Source organism: Acomys russatus, chromosome 5 (assembly GCF_903995435.1).
Source record: "Acomys russatus chromosome 5, mAcoRus1.1, whole genome shotgun sequence".
In the NCBI taxonomy this organism is placed as follows: Eukaryota; Metazoa; Chordata; class Mammalia; order Rodentia; family Muridae; genus Acomys; species Acomys russatus.
The window spans coordinates 41878473-41892445 of record NC_067141.1 but is presented as its reverse complement, the minus strand read 5'-3'; the positions used below and the strand labels follow the sequence as shown (position 1 = coordinate 41892445).

At 40.5% G+C, this 13973-nt stretch overlaps 1 protein-coding gene across 1 annotated transcript in view; it reads right to left on the bottom strand.

Annotated features, from left to right (window-relative positions):
- Positions 1–12400, bottom strand: part of Trpm3 (transient receptor potential cation channel subfamily M member 3) — a 903922-nt gene extending 891522 nt beyond the window's left edge. The window contains exon 1 of the mRNA XM_051146249.1: positions 12274–12400. Within this exon, the coding sequence (XP_051002206.1) occupies positions 12274–12297 (24 nt within the window). The 5' untranslated portion in view covers positions 12298–12400. The remainder of the gene's footprint in view (positions 1–12273) is intronic.
- Between the last annotated feature and the right edge of the window lie 1573 nt (positions 12401–13973).

Here is a 13973-nt window from a genome sequence, read left to right as displayed (position 1 = left end):
CTACACAGAGAAACCCTGTCTCAAAAATCCACCACCACAACAGCAACAAAAAGAATTCTTCAGCTCTCCATCTGTGTGGACCCCAGGTATGAATAGGCATTTTTTAAAAAAATGCCCTTGCGGTTGTAAGGTGCTTCCACAGTTGAGACACATAAAATTTCAAACTATTGGTCAAAAACAATAAAAGGACAGGGTATTTTTCAAACAAAACAGCCTTATCTCAATTTTCAGAGGAGCAATGTGTTAATAACAGACCTATTTACTAAGTAAAACCACGGTCGAGCTTCTTCAGCCTCTGTTTAATGTCACAACTTGATTATAAGAAAATATAGTAAGGGACAATGTGAGACTGAGTTCCAGCTGTATATTTAATGATTTTCAGTTGTTTCATTACTAGTGTGCCATGTGACAAAGAGCTTCCTAATGTTGAGGATCTCAGCTACAAAAACAAGTTGAGGAATCATCTGTGTAGCATCCCCAGCCTGCACAGCCTTAAAGGGGAAGACGCAACCATACAACAATGGGGAGAGGCATTGGCTGCTTCTGAAATACAAACAAGAATGCTCCAAAGCCAGCCCTGATTGCACTCAAGAAAATTGCTAACATATTAAAAGTACAGTGACTGGGAAGATGGCTCCCTTAGCAAACTCTCTACCCACGTAAGCCTTAGAATTTGAATTTGGATCTGTAGTACCCACATAAAAGGCAAATGCAGCAGTGAACTTTTGTAACTCCATTTCTAAGTAGCAATATAGAGACTATGGATCTCTAGAGCTCATAGCCTTGCCAATCTTACAGACTCAATGAGCTCCGGGTTAGTGAGAGACACTGTTCTAAAACAGTGCGCACACACACATACACACACACACACACACACACACACACACACACACACACACACACACACAACTCCAGGGTAGCAAGTGTTTGCTTACCCTTCTAAAAAGAATTTTCTATAAAGTTACTCAATGTATTAAGAGTTCATTAAGGAATTATAAGATACACCAGAAAGATAATAGGATTGTGTTGATGGATGACCTGGCTGCTAAGATACACAAATAGGAGTCAATCGACTTCCATCCTTACTGTCTTGAGGTCAGTTACAGAATATACCATTTCTATAAGCATAATATACTAAGGCAACAGCTTTTCTTTGACCTTGATGGTGTGTCTAGCTGATGAAAAACGTTACTCTTACTGATAAAAATAATTCAGATGGGAAATGTGTACCAAGAGCAGCAGCTTCAGAGGTGAGCAAGGGTGTGCACAGACCACACATCCTGCATCTCACTGAAGTCTCCACTCTTTTATATCATAGGACTGTCAATCTTCTTCCTGCAGTTACGTGTGATGGGTACTGCTGATGAGTATGGAATGGTTTGTCCAAGGGAATCATTCTCCTCCTTTCCTTTGAGGGAATGAAGACATCATCGCAGGCCATGCATTCCAAGGGGGGACATATGGTCCTTAGTGCTCAGTGCTCCATATTAAATAAGAAAGAGCCCTTCAGTGGTGAACAGCTTTTGCCCATCAAGTGATTGTTACCAGTGCCTGCTTTCCAGAGATACAAAGGCCATTTTAATCCCCAAATACATAGGAAATCTTCCAGGAGAGTAACACTGTAATATTTTCTGTCACTTCTCCATATGTCTTTTTAGTGTCTAGGCATTTTTGTTTTGTTTAGTCTTTTAATCCTTACTTTAATTTTAACTGAAATTACACTTGCGATTTTAATACAACTGGTTGGGGTGTTATTGGGTTCCAGGTGGAAGCTGAGAAAACTTACTTCAGAACAAAAGCTTAAAATGCAAGCTTATTTTCCTAACTCACAGGGAGGTGGCCAGTTCAAAATCTGAACACCATCTCAGAGGGAAATGTACAACTTTTTTAAAAGATGGGAACACAAAGTGAGAGGGAGTGGTGTGGGCTGTTGCATTGACCAATCATATTTTGACACAAGGGGCTAGAGCAAGGAAGTAAACATGGGTGACTGGGCCCTTCAGGACCCTTGACTCAGCTTTTTGCAGTCACAGCTCTCTTGGGATCTGAATGATAAGAGAACAAAGGAGTGGGCAAGCTTGAAGCCATGTTGGGCAACACATTTGCAACCTGTGTGCCTTAGTTTAGATAATGGATAATGGCAACTTCCCTCTTTACATCCTTTACTGGTTAATAGACAAACAGGAAACACCTGAAGAAGCAGGGAAGAAGCTGGTTCTGGAGCCTGGGAACATGGATTCAGTTTTGACCCTGCCAGCAAGATGGAACTTGTTGCTGAGACGGTTGGATTCAGGAAACTGTCTCCTAACGATGCAGTTCTGTGGTAGAGTATGTACCTAGTATACATGAGGCTCAGGAACTGTCCCCTCCCACAGATAGAGTATAGGTAAGTAGGTAGATAGATAGATGATAGATAGATACATAGATACATAGAAAGATATAGATAGAAGTATTGATGATAGATAGATAATTAGAAGATGATAAACACATGAGAGAGAGAGAGAGAGAGAGAGAGAGAGAAAGAGAGAGAGAGAGAGAGAGAGAGAGAGAGAGAGAGAGAGAGAGAGAGAGAGAGAGAGATCGGAGAACATTAGTTGGCCAGGCCATTTCATTCACATAGTTCAAATTATACACTAAGTTCTATCTTGCAAATATAGACAATTCTATACAGATCAACCTCGTTGATACATATTTTCCTACTGTTGAAGTATAAAATTTGATGAATTACAATAAGATTATTCACTAAATTATCATTTTAAAGTTTGTGTTAAAAAGAAATGTTTAAAGAAATGAAATGTTTCTCATTAACACATAGGTTCCCTGCGACTACTTCCCCCAGCTTTACTTAGTTTCAAGGAAACATCCTTTCCAGGTTTTCTTCTGAACTCTCTGAGGTCCAAAGGCACCAGGCCATCCTCCAGGGGCTTCCAGTCTCAGTTCCCCATCACAGGGGACTGTACACTCCCAACCTGGACCACTCTCTTAAAGAGATACTCTTCTACTTTTCCTCTGATGCTAAAATTGCTAATTTGAGTTTCCAGTTACAGAGATGAATTGTCTCTTGGGGGGAATTATGGAGTAGAACCCAAAGACCACAGCTTTCCTGACCAGAAAGACACACAGAATCCCTAGGAGACAGAGCCAATCTCAGCTGTGCTTGCAAGAAGTCCAGACTGTGCTTGACCTGTAACATTCTTACTTGTTCTTAAAAGCCCCAGTACCATGTGCAGAACTACTTACCTAGAGTCCCTGACTCTCTAGAGAGAAACAAGGTCTTTGAACATTATCAGAGGTATTGGATCAAAACCTCAAGTTGATTTCACTGCCATTTCTATAGAAATCACAGATGGGAATACAGAAAGGCAAGATTCCAAATCCACAGACTAAAGTTAAGTTCCACGTAGAGAGATGGCTTGACACTTTCTGCACAAACCTGATGACCTGAGTTTGATTCCAGAACCATGGAGTAGAAGGAGAAAACCAACTCCTGAAAGTTGCCCTTTGACCTGTGCACTGCCTTGTTGCTCATACATGCACACACACACACACACACACACACACACACACACACACACACACACAGAAGCACATACACATAGCACACTGATAACAATAAATAACACACATACACACACTGATAATAATAAATAAATGTCTCATACAATATTGTAAGTGCAGGGATACATGTAGTTGTAAGCTATTAGAGACCCATGGCTAAGAAAAATGTTCTTTTGTTTCCTCCTGAATCCCTATTACACACTGTGCCCCCACATACTCCTCATTGTTCCACATGTAAGTCATGTGACTGATTTTACTTAGCAGATTTTAATAGTTCCTTCCTCTCCTAGATGCTGAACATCTTATTGCTTTAGCAGGATACCAAAGTGGTGTCTGAAAGCCATGCTTCCCTTTAGGGAAGCATACTTGGATACTTAACTATGCAGCTGGCTAGTCAGCTCAATATGGTGGTGGCACAGGCTTGTAACTCCACTTCTCCAGAGGTGGGTTCCAGAGCAGCCTGGGCTGCAGAGTGAAAGGCTTACGTGGTCATATGTGGCAGTGCATGCCTTTAATCTCAGCACTTGGGAGGAGGCAGAAGCGGAAGATCTCTATGACTTCAAGACTAGCCCAATCTACGTAATGAGTCCCAGGCCAACTAGGGATATATGGTAAGATTCTGTCTTAACAATTACAAAACAAACTAACAGTAAGAAGTATCTTAGACCAGATCAAATTTGAAAGATTAAAACATCAGCATGAATAACTAAGATATAATTAGAATTTGCTATTCATTCATTTGTGTATATATGTATGTATATATGCGTGTTTCTCTGATATAAATTATAGCCCTGAGTCATCTTCCTCATATTGTGGTAATGTATCAGACACTCATGCTTATCTCTAAGCATAGTGTTTAAATTGACATTTGTGGGCTGTGGGTTATCAAGCACCTGTCCGGTACACAGGAGGCTCTTGGTTCAACCTCTAGTACTGAAAAATAATGAAAGAAATGAAAAAAATTAAATTGCCATTTCTAAAGATGGCAGTACTGATAATGGTATTGAAGGGCTGACCTCTTATTTTTAACCTCATAAAATGTCTTGAAATCTTTCACCCACAGCTATAATACCCATGTTGAGGAGTACTAAACAATACTAGATCAGTTCTGTTCCTACCTGTGGCAGTGCTTGGGAAACCACATTCTTGGTTGACACAATTTTAACCACCCACCTACCATGTTAATTTGTTTCAATGTGAACATTTTAGTCTAAGTATAAAATAAAAACATGAGAGAGAGAATGAGAAAGAAAGAGAAAGAGAGAGAGAGAGAGAGAGAGAGAGAGAGAGAGAGAGAGAGAGAGAGAGAACAAATACTGCATCTGCCTTCACAGCATCTGAAATATGAAATGATGCCTCCTGGTACCCCTCAAACAATGACAGAGTTTTTCTAAGAATGTTGGTCATCTCAGGTCTTGTGTTGTCAGTGTGTATCTATGTCTGGGTCCCTGCCTCCCTCCATCTGTCCATGTGTATGCATGCATGTGTGTGTGTGTGCATGGGCGAGTGTGTGTGTGTGTGTGTGTGTGTGTGTGTGTGTGTGTGTGTGTTTCACATGTACCCAACAGTTCTGACTGCTTTCTTCTAGATAAACACAGCAGGGCAGAGTAGAAGGAAGCCTGCATAGACCACAAGTTAAAATTAGCCCAAATGACCACCTTATTAAAAGAGGGGTATCTTTAATACTAAGCTCCAGCCTTCATATTTGCATAAATTCCATGAAAGGATGAGTTGTGACTGACAAGCAGAAGGCACACAGCAGACATGGATAAAATGGTAGCCATGGTACAACAGATCACCTGATATCCATCTCGCACTTGCTGCTGGAAATCAGTAAGCCCTAAAAGATGAGTCCTCAAAATCATCAGCTCAAATGGCACCAGACAACAGTTTGCCTGTGAAAGACCAGCATTTCTTCAACAACATTGCTGTATGTCACCAAATTGTCAATCAGAACAGTCATGGTCCCCACTTGCCAATTTGTCCGTTTCCAACTGGCAAGTCTCCTGCTGTCTACACAGGAATTGGTTGGTGGATCTTAACATCGACTGTGGCCAAAGAGTCTATCATTGCTTCAGGAGTGAACACTGCATAGCCACTTCCTTGATATTTCCAACTAGAATCTGTACATAATATGAGGGTTTCAACGCAATTCAAATCCTTTGAGGGATGTAAGTGGAGAAGTTTTCTCCTGTCCTTTGAAGACTCATTTAAAAGAGAAAAGATATCCTTGGCTTGTGTTTTATTTCCCTGTACTAAAAACCAAAGTAAATTGTTATTTTAGCAATGATACCCCGGTCAAATTGACTTAGTGCAGCTCTCTGAACCATTGTTTTCAAATAGCTGCACTTCAGAGCACTGCACACTAGTAAGTACTTCTTTAGGAGATGCTTGGAGACTTCCGGGTAAGGACACAGCACCCTCCCTGGTTCTGTGAGGAGGAACAGAGCCATCGGAACAGCTGGAGTGAGCGGCAGGCTGCGGACCTCTGGCCCTGTGCACTTACTCCAGGCCACTGTCAACAAACTGTCCTCCCTCTGTGAACAGTTTGCAAGAAGCAAGCCAACTACTTCACCCATGCTCAGGTCGCTATGGTATTCAGCCAAAGGTGCTCATGCTCTCAGCTACGCTTATGTAATTGCGATTTTATATAAAGCTTCCAGTTGTGAATAAAGACTCAAAGATAAAGGCCATGGCCTGAACATTCTAAATGGCCTTGCCTTCTTTTGTTTCAGAGGATTTGGAGTCTAGGAAAGGAGGAATTTCTTCTCAACTGCTTCAATCATTTCTAAGCTCTGCTGGGAATTGCCTGAGGTTTGTTAGTATGTACCTGTTAACATACAACTTAAACTTTCACCTTACATGTGCACACATGCACACACACACGTGTGCATACACACACACACACACACACACACACACACACACACATACACGGGCAAAGATGGCACCTTAGTCCATGTTCAACACAATTAGTCTTCAACCTTCTGGGCGACTGGGTAAATATCCACTTCCTGAACATGGTGTTCGCCATCAAACATCTAACACACCTCTGATTTTGAGGAATGCTTTTATTTCTTCTAAATTTTAAAAATACTTAAGCATTTGAATTTTTTTCTAAGGGACTAAATACTCAAGAGGAAAAAATACAGGGTCAGAAAAGATATAAAGCCCTAGGTTTTTAACATTGAAATGTCCTGCAGCTGACTCTTTAGATGCCCTGCCACCAACACAACAAAAAGCAAAGGATACTCCAAATGGAGAGGTAATGAGAGTATGTAAAAGCACACTGATGGAGCCCCGGGCTGTAGAACGAGGGATAATACCTAAAGTTCCAAGGTGAAACCATCAAATGGCTAGTTCAGTGTGTGAGGCTCTTTACTGACCAAGGCCTCAGATATTTATTTTGATACCATCCCCTAAAATCAATTTCCTTACTTACAAATCTAAAGGTCATCTATGTTCTATCTAATTACATTTTATAAGTTATGTATTAGGGCTGGGGAGATAGCTCAGTCCACCGAGTGCTTGTCATACAAGCAGTGAGGTCTCAGTTCCGCCTCCAGAAGCCAAGTGAAAATCCAGGTGGTGTTCACTTGCAACCACAGCCTGGGGGGACAGAGACAGGAGGATCAGCCTGGCCTAATCTAGGAATAGCTGGTCAATAAGACAGTGTCTAAAAGATAGACAGTGTCTTAGGAGGAATGACATGCAAGTTACTCTCTGGCTTCTGACCCAGGCATATATATTATATATACACATATATTCACACAGGCATATATATGTACACACACACACACACACACACACACACACACACACAAATGGGACCAGTAGGTGATGAGGGAGGGGTCTACAATTGGAATGTAAAGTGAACAAGTTTTTAAAAAGAGAGAAGGATGGAAAGAAAGAAAGAAAAAGAAATAAATCTAACTACTTTCAGCAATCACTCACATTTGCAATCCATGATTTAAAACTGTTATACATGCCAACAATTTGTGTAGCTACAGAGTCAGGCAGATTTGTTTCTTTAATTGTTATATAATTATTTTTTCTAGTACATACACATTTCACCCTGAGTGCTTACTAAACAAAGCTTCCAGAATGCTGCTTTTGACCTTTAAAGCATGGGTGTAAACACAGGGGTTGTGATGCACCCCAAAAAAGCACTGGATGTGTGGTAAAACACTTAAAAGCCACTGTTACTACCATCATGACTTGTCATGTGCATTGTCATGATACCATTTTTTAGTACAATGGGTAAGGCTGCCAATGCCAGGCAAAGAATCAAGTTACACATAAAAAGCCCTTAAAACTAAAATGTCTCAAACAAGCAGGAAAGGCACAGTGATGTAGAGGATGCCTTGTGCACATCTTCCAGTGATTTAAAACCTGCTGATGTCTCAGAGAAATATTTAGAGCAATATTGTGCTTGGAGGGGGTTTTATTTTATTTTTCATTTCACACTGCATCCATCTGGAACAAATCTCCCTGGGTGTGTTACATCTTGAAAACACTATGAAAAACATTCATTAGATCTGGCCCCCCAGATCACATAACCCTAGCTGCTCAGCACATCTGGACACTTTGACCAGAGCAGGGGGGCAGGGGCGGGCATTGGTGAGGTGAAGGCAGTTGTTTCAGGTGTGGCTTCTGCAACTGAAATTCCAGAGACGGAGACTATGTGAATGAGCAAGCCACCACTCTAGTCTTCCCAGTATACCTAAGCAGTGTGTTAAGCCAGGAGGTAACTGCTGCTGGCTGCTCAACACAAAAGGGAACTGATGCTGCTAGTGTCTCTTAGCAGACACCCTCATGGTGTCCAAAAACAAGGGAAATCCCAATCACATAATTATAAGTATGCAAGCAAATGCAAAACTTATTTTAGTTTTTTTCCCTTGTTAAAGTTAACCTTCATTAAATCCCTAAAGTTTTATCATTGATACCTCCATATATATATATATATATATATATATATATGCAAGTGTAATTTAAATCATCTACAATCCTCAGAACCACCATCCAGAAGATACCCAGGCTGTTTCTCTTTCAGTATTAATGTACCAATTCTTGAATAGGATTGCATTGTATCTCAACTTTCAAAGTTGAACCAAGGCAGGCTTAATCTTATGCATACAAGGGCAGGGAGGTCCTCTCAGTCTGGCCTTGGCTTATATGGGTGCTGACCAAATGCTTTCTCAAGTCTGCTGTGGGGAGACAAATTAATTTGCTTTGGTGCCAGCTCCTAGGGGCCCCCCCGTACTTACACCACCACCACACTTGTCCTGGTTCCCCTAAGTATCCCTCCTACTTAAACTGTCAGGGTTCCCTTTGCTATAAAAACAAAGACACCACTGGCATATACAAGGGCTCTGTGTGAAGAGCACATATGTGCGTGCGTGTGTGCTCGAGCGTGTGAGCACACACACACACACACACACACACACACACATACACACACCTTCACCTTGAACTCAGGTAGCCATCGTCTAAATCCCTTGACTCATGGCCTTGGCTACTAGGTTCTTTCTCTCCCTAGCCACCTGCAGGACTTCCCCTAGGGCTGTGGTAGCCATCATCCTTGTTCATCTTCTGCCTTCCTCCACAGTTGTTTACGAAGCCTGTCACCTCTGGCCAACTTAGAGGGGGGAGTGCTCATGTCTCGGAGAAGCCGATAGTGCCTGGCTGAGGCGAAGGGAGTCCAGCAGCCCTTTCTCTATAGACTTCAAGCCTGTAGCTTAGGAGACTTTTAAGCCTGAGAAATGGCTTGGATTTCCTTTTTGATTCCGATCACATCAAACCTTAAGCCACTGATAGATGCTAGACTAATAAATTTCTTCTGGGTACAGGTAACAGATTGGCTGCAGTACTGGCCTTTGGAAATATTGCAACTTGCTATATTCCTAAGGTGGGAACGCTTGAGTTTAGGGCTGTTAGCAAGATTCCATTTTAAATTCATAATTGACAGGGTTTTTTAATCATTATCCCCTACTGATTATATCACCTATATGAAACCACAGTCCAGAAACAAAAGTGCCTTGAGATTTTAAGAGATAAAAATTCTAGTGAATTTCAAAGGAGAATTTCTATCATGTGTTTTCTTGGTGTACTAATGGCTTATTGAACCCTTTAAGTGAATCTCTATGGAATTTGGTCAACACCAACTATAATAAATAAATTTTAAATATATACATTAATAGTGTAGAAAAGGTGTAGAAGTCAGGCAAGGAAAGCCCCTTTCTCCATTTCCAAAATGAGGCGTTCTGTCCTGGAGCAGTAAGTCCATCCAGTTTGGAGAAACAGAGAAGCAACATTGTCACTACTCAAAACACATCAGACCAAAGAAATCCCAGAGCATCTATAGAACATAAAATGAACTTTTAAGTGCCAAAAGAGAACAGTTAAAAGAATTACAGTTTATCCACTTAATACAGTGTTCTGCAGTCACTACCAATAGCCAACAGTGATTGGAAACAGTTAATGTTTTACCCAATCTAATGCACAATACAGTTTGTACATGTTAGCACAATTCTTTAACATGTAATCTACACTAGTAAACACTACATGGCAGGCATTATTACACTTCTGCCTGGCAGGGATGAATGGCTTAACAGACAGTTCCTGAGCTTTTCTTTATCATCCAATGTTTCTACATTCTACATGTTTCAAGTAGGTTTTTTTTCGAAAGTAACATGTATTTTGCTTTGAGCTTTAATTACCTCAGTAAAGAAGTTTTCAATAAAATGTTTGATGAAATTAATTTATAAATATTAGAGAATTTATTCTGGAAATTGACTGATTTTGTTTTACAAAGAGAGAAACAAAAAATTAAATTGACACTAAAATGATAAAAATCAGGGATATTTTGTATAGAACACAGAAGACAGATAATTAGTATCTTTACAATAATTAAGCCACACGTCCATCACCAAGTAAAAATGTTTGTAAATTAATCTTCAATTTTTGTGAAATGAAAATAATAAAAATAACTTTGTTGGTAAACAACTGTAGAACATCTTACAAGTTTGATTCCCAGAAATTCTGCACATGAAGTTTTGAAATTAGTGGGTTTTGTGTTTGTTTTTTGTGGTTAATACTATTTCTGTAAATGAGCAGGACTGTGTGGGCTTACTGTGCTAATTGAACTCTTGTGTAATACGAGAAAAAAGTATTCTTTTTCTTGCAACTGTGTGTTGCCTTCTATCGAAGAACCAACAAATGCAATACTTCAGTAATTCGCCATGATTACCTTGAAACTAGACCTTATATTGGAACCAGCAACTTATATGGAATTAGGTAAGCAATTGGGCTTGAACATGAAATGAAAACCTACCTTTTGGGGAGGTCCTATCCTCAAACCTGCCTTTTTACAGAAGGAACATTTCAGACCATGTCATCACACACACACACACACACACACACACACACACACACACACACACACACACAATTGCATCAAGGAGAACAGGACTTGGTGGAAAGACTAAGATCCATGGTGAGCTGCAATTTAGAACTATTCTCTCACTGTCACAGTGTTTGATGTTTAACCTTTATACATTTTTAATTCAAGAACCTTGGCCATACTGACTTTATCTTTCCTTTTAAGCCCCTTAAATACTGTCAAGGTAAAATTCAAATTTATGGTTCTCAAGGACATTTGAAAATTAAAGTAATCATAGGTAAAAATTCATGTTTGCAGTTATGAAATAAAGTAGCCAAAAGCAACCAAGTTTTGACAACAGAAACAAATTCTCAAAATAACCAAACAGATTCCATTCTGTGTACACATATCATGAATAATAACAAAATGAATGCTAGGTCACATTTGCTTGATTAGTTTAAGCCAGGTAGATTTTTGAAAATTGTTACATCTAAATAGAGGAAATTGACCAACAGGTCATTTAAAGCATGCAAAATAAAAAATAAAATAAAATAAAGCGTGAACCATGTACAACTAACTATTCTAGTGATCAGTTCGGATAAAAATGAAAATAAAATTTTAACTTTAAAAACCGTGTCTAAGTTAAGAATTTTTAATATTCAAGTATTATAATGCATTTTCTCTATTACACTCCACAATAAGTGATTTCACATTCCTTTATAAGTAAAAAAAAATCAAGAAAATTAGTGACTTTCTGCTGACATACTAGTAGAAATTTTTAAAATGCATTCTTTTGTTTGCTCCAATCATTTTAAGTCTAAGCTGTCTACAACAAAGTATATTAAATGCAGCCATTACTTTACATCTATAAATGCCATGATAATTTAGAGACAATTTCAAACTTTGGAGCTAAGGTTAAGCTTAACTTTTTTCCATGTACTAAGATTACTGAGTATTTCAGGATACATCTTTCTTCTCCAAGAAACTGACAGTTTATAAACAATCTCCACAACATCACTCTATTTAATAGATGCTTTTCTTTTAAGGATGCACCTTTGTCATTGATAAACCTCAGAGCTCACTCCACAGATGCCTCCCCAGGTTAATCAGCAATCAGGCCACTTAATGAGATTTCCAGGCAACTCTCACAATCCAGCCTAGTTTAATAGACATACACCTCCTCTGCAACTTCCTTCTAAAGTTTGTTAACGCATCTCCATCAAGGATAGAGCCAGGAAGAGCACTTTGGCTTCCTGAACTGGAAACGTTCCTTTGATCTCCTACACAACTTAACAGCTGCATTTCTGCACACTTAAGAGAAACAGGAAACTCACCAGATTTGATTGTTTGTTTTTCATTTGGGCAGTCTTCAAACAGATGAGCCTCAATGAACTGTTTCCTCACTTCATTCTGCCAAAACCCGGAAGGTGAGACAGGTACAGAGAGCAGCCACCAGCCCGCGCTGTCCAGAAGGACTGAGGGCAAGGATTACCAGCCCAGGGTAGTTCAGAGCAGGGAGGGCGGCCAGCTACAGGTTGCAGTGATTGGCTTCAGCTGCTGCTTTCTAGCGTTGCCTCCAGTAGGTGGGAAGTTTGCAGATGAAAGCTAACTCTGAGCTCCTCTGGCTTACTCTGAGCCCTAGCAGCCCTATGTCAACTGAAAAGGAGGTGAAAGACATTAGTAACGAATCTTTCATCTGGTCACGTCAACTACCACCGTAAAGCAAAGGAAGTCGTGTCTTTGTGTCCTTCGTTTTTTCTTGGCTTCCTAACTGGATGATAATTACCAACTTCACCCTACACTGTCTGTGAAGCGCATTGATTATTAATACTTGCATGAAACATTTCCTGACCCAGGTCCTATTTATAGCTGAAGTCTCCTTTGTTTACAGCGCCCTTGTGGGATCAGGAGGGAAGCTACCATTTACCCTGCGCAGCATGGGGCTTGGCTCTCCAAGGCTCATTACTCGCACTAAATATGAAATAACATGTTCAAATGGTAACCAAGCAATTGGTTGCTCCATTGTCATTCCCTTCCTTGCTCACCCATGATTGGGCAGGCGAGTTGAGGGGAAGCAGGTGCTTCTGGTAGTGACTAGCAGATGCTGCCTCTGACGTGGCATCCTCACCTGGGGAATGTGCTAGCCCTCCCTGGAGATGCCCAAGTTTACTGTTTTTCCCACACCGTATTAAGTTTTAGAAATAGAACCAGGAGCCCAAGCAACCCATCTTTCACCTTCCTGAAAGTGCTCAAGAGCCTTAAGTGCCCATTTCTTCTTTTTCTGACCTTAATTATGCTTACTTTTCTGTTTTACTATGAACTTGCCAGAGGGTAAGGTTTTTCTCAAGCACCTCCCCCAAGTGGCTCTTAACGTTCCTGATTCTTCACTCTGAAAAGGATGCTAATTTTAACCAGCTTTTAAAATGTTGAGAGGATTGTGCAATAATGAACAAAATAAATCAATTAACTAAATGCCTGGCCACTTAAAAGAACATGGTAATACTACACAATATATTTGATATGGCTCAGAATTCCACAGTACTTGGTGCACACACTCACCAGGAAGTGTCCTCAGTAAGAGGCTGTCATTTCCCACATGAGGTTGCTGAAGCCCCAAAAGTTTTGTGGCTCATTTGATGCTCCAGAGGAAGTCCACTGGTACACAGGGAACCCCCTGTTTCCTATTGTCTGGAGCTGTGTTCTTTTGACAGCGCCTCTCTACTGCGTGCTATTTTCACTGTCTATTGTTGTGAAACTTGTCCTCACAAGCCCAGTGTCTTAGAACAGCAAGTGTTTGTGCCTCTCGGCCACTTCCAGGAGCCAGGGTTCCAGTGTGGGCACTGTTCAGAGCCTTACCCATGACCCTCCCTTTGTGGAACCCAGGATCTTTTCACGAATTCATGTGGCTATTGGCAGGATTCACTCTTGGAATTGTGAAACTGGAGTCACTTGTTTTCTCGCTTCTAGTCAGTCAGTGACCACTCTCAGCAACGAGGGCCACCTACAGATCCTGCCAGACCATGGAGGCTTGTTC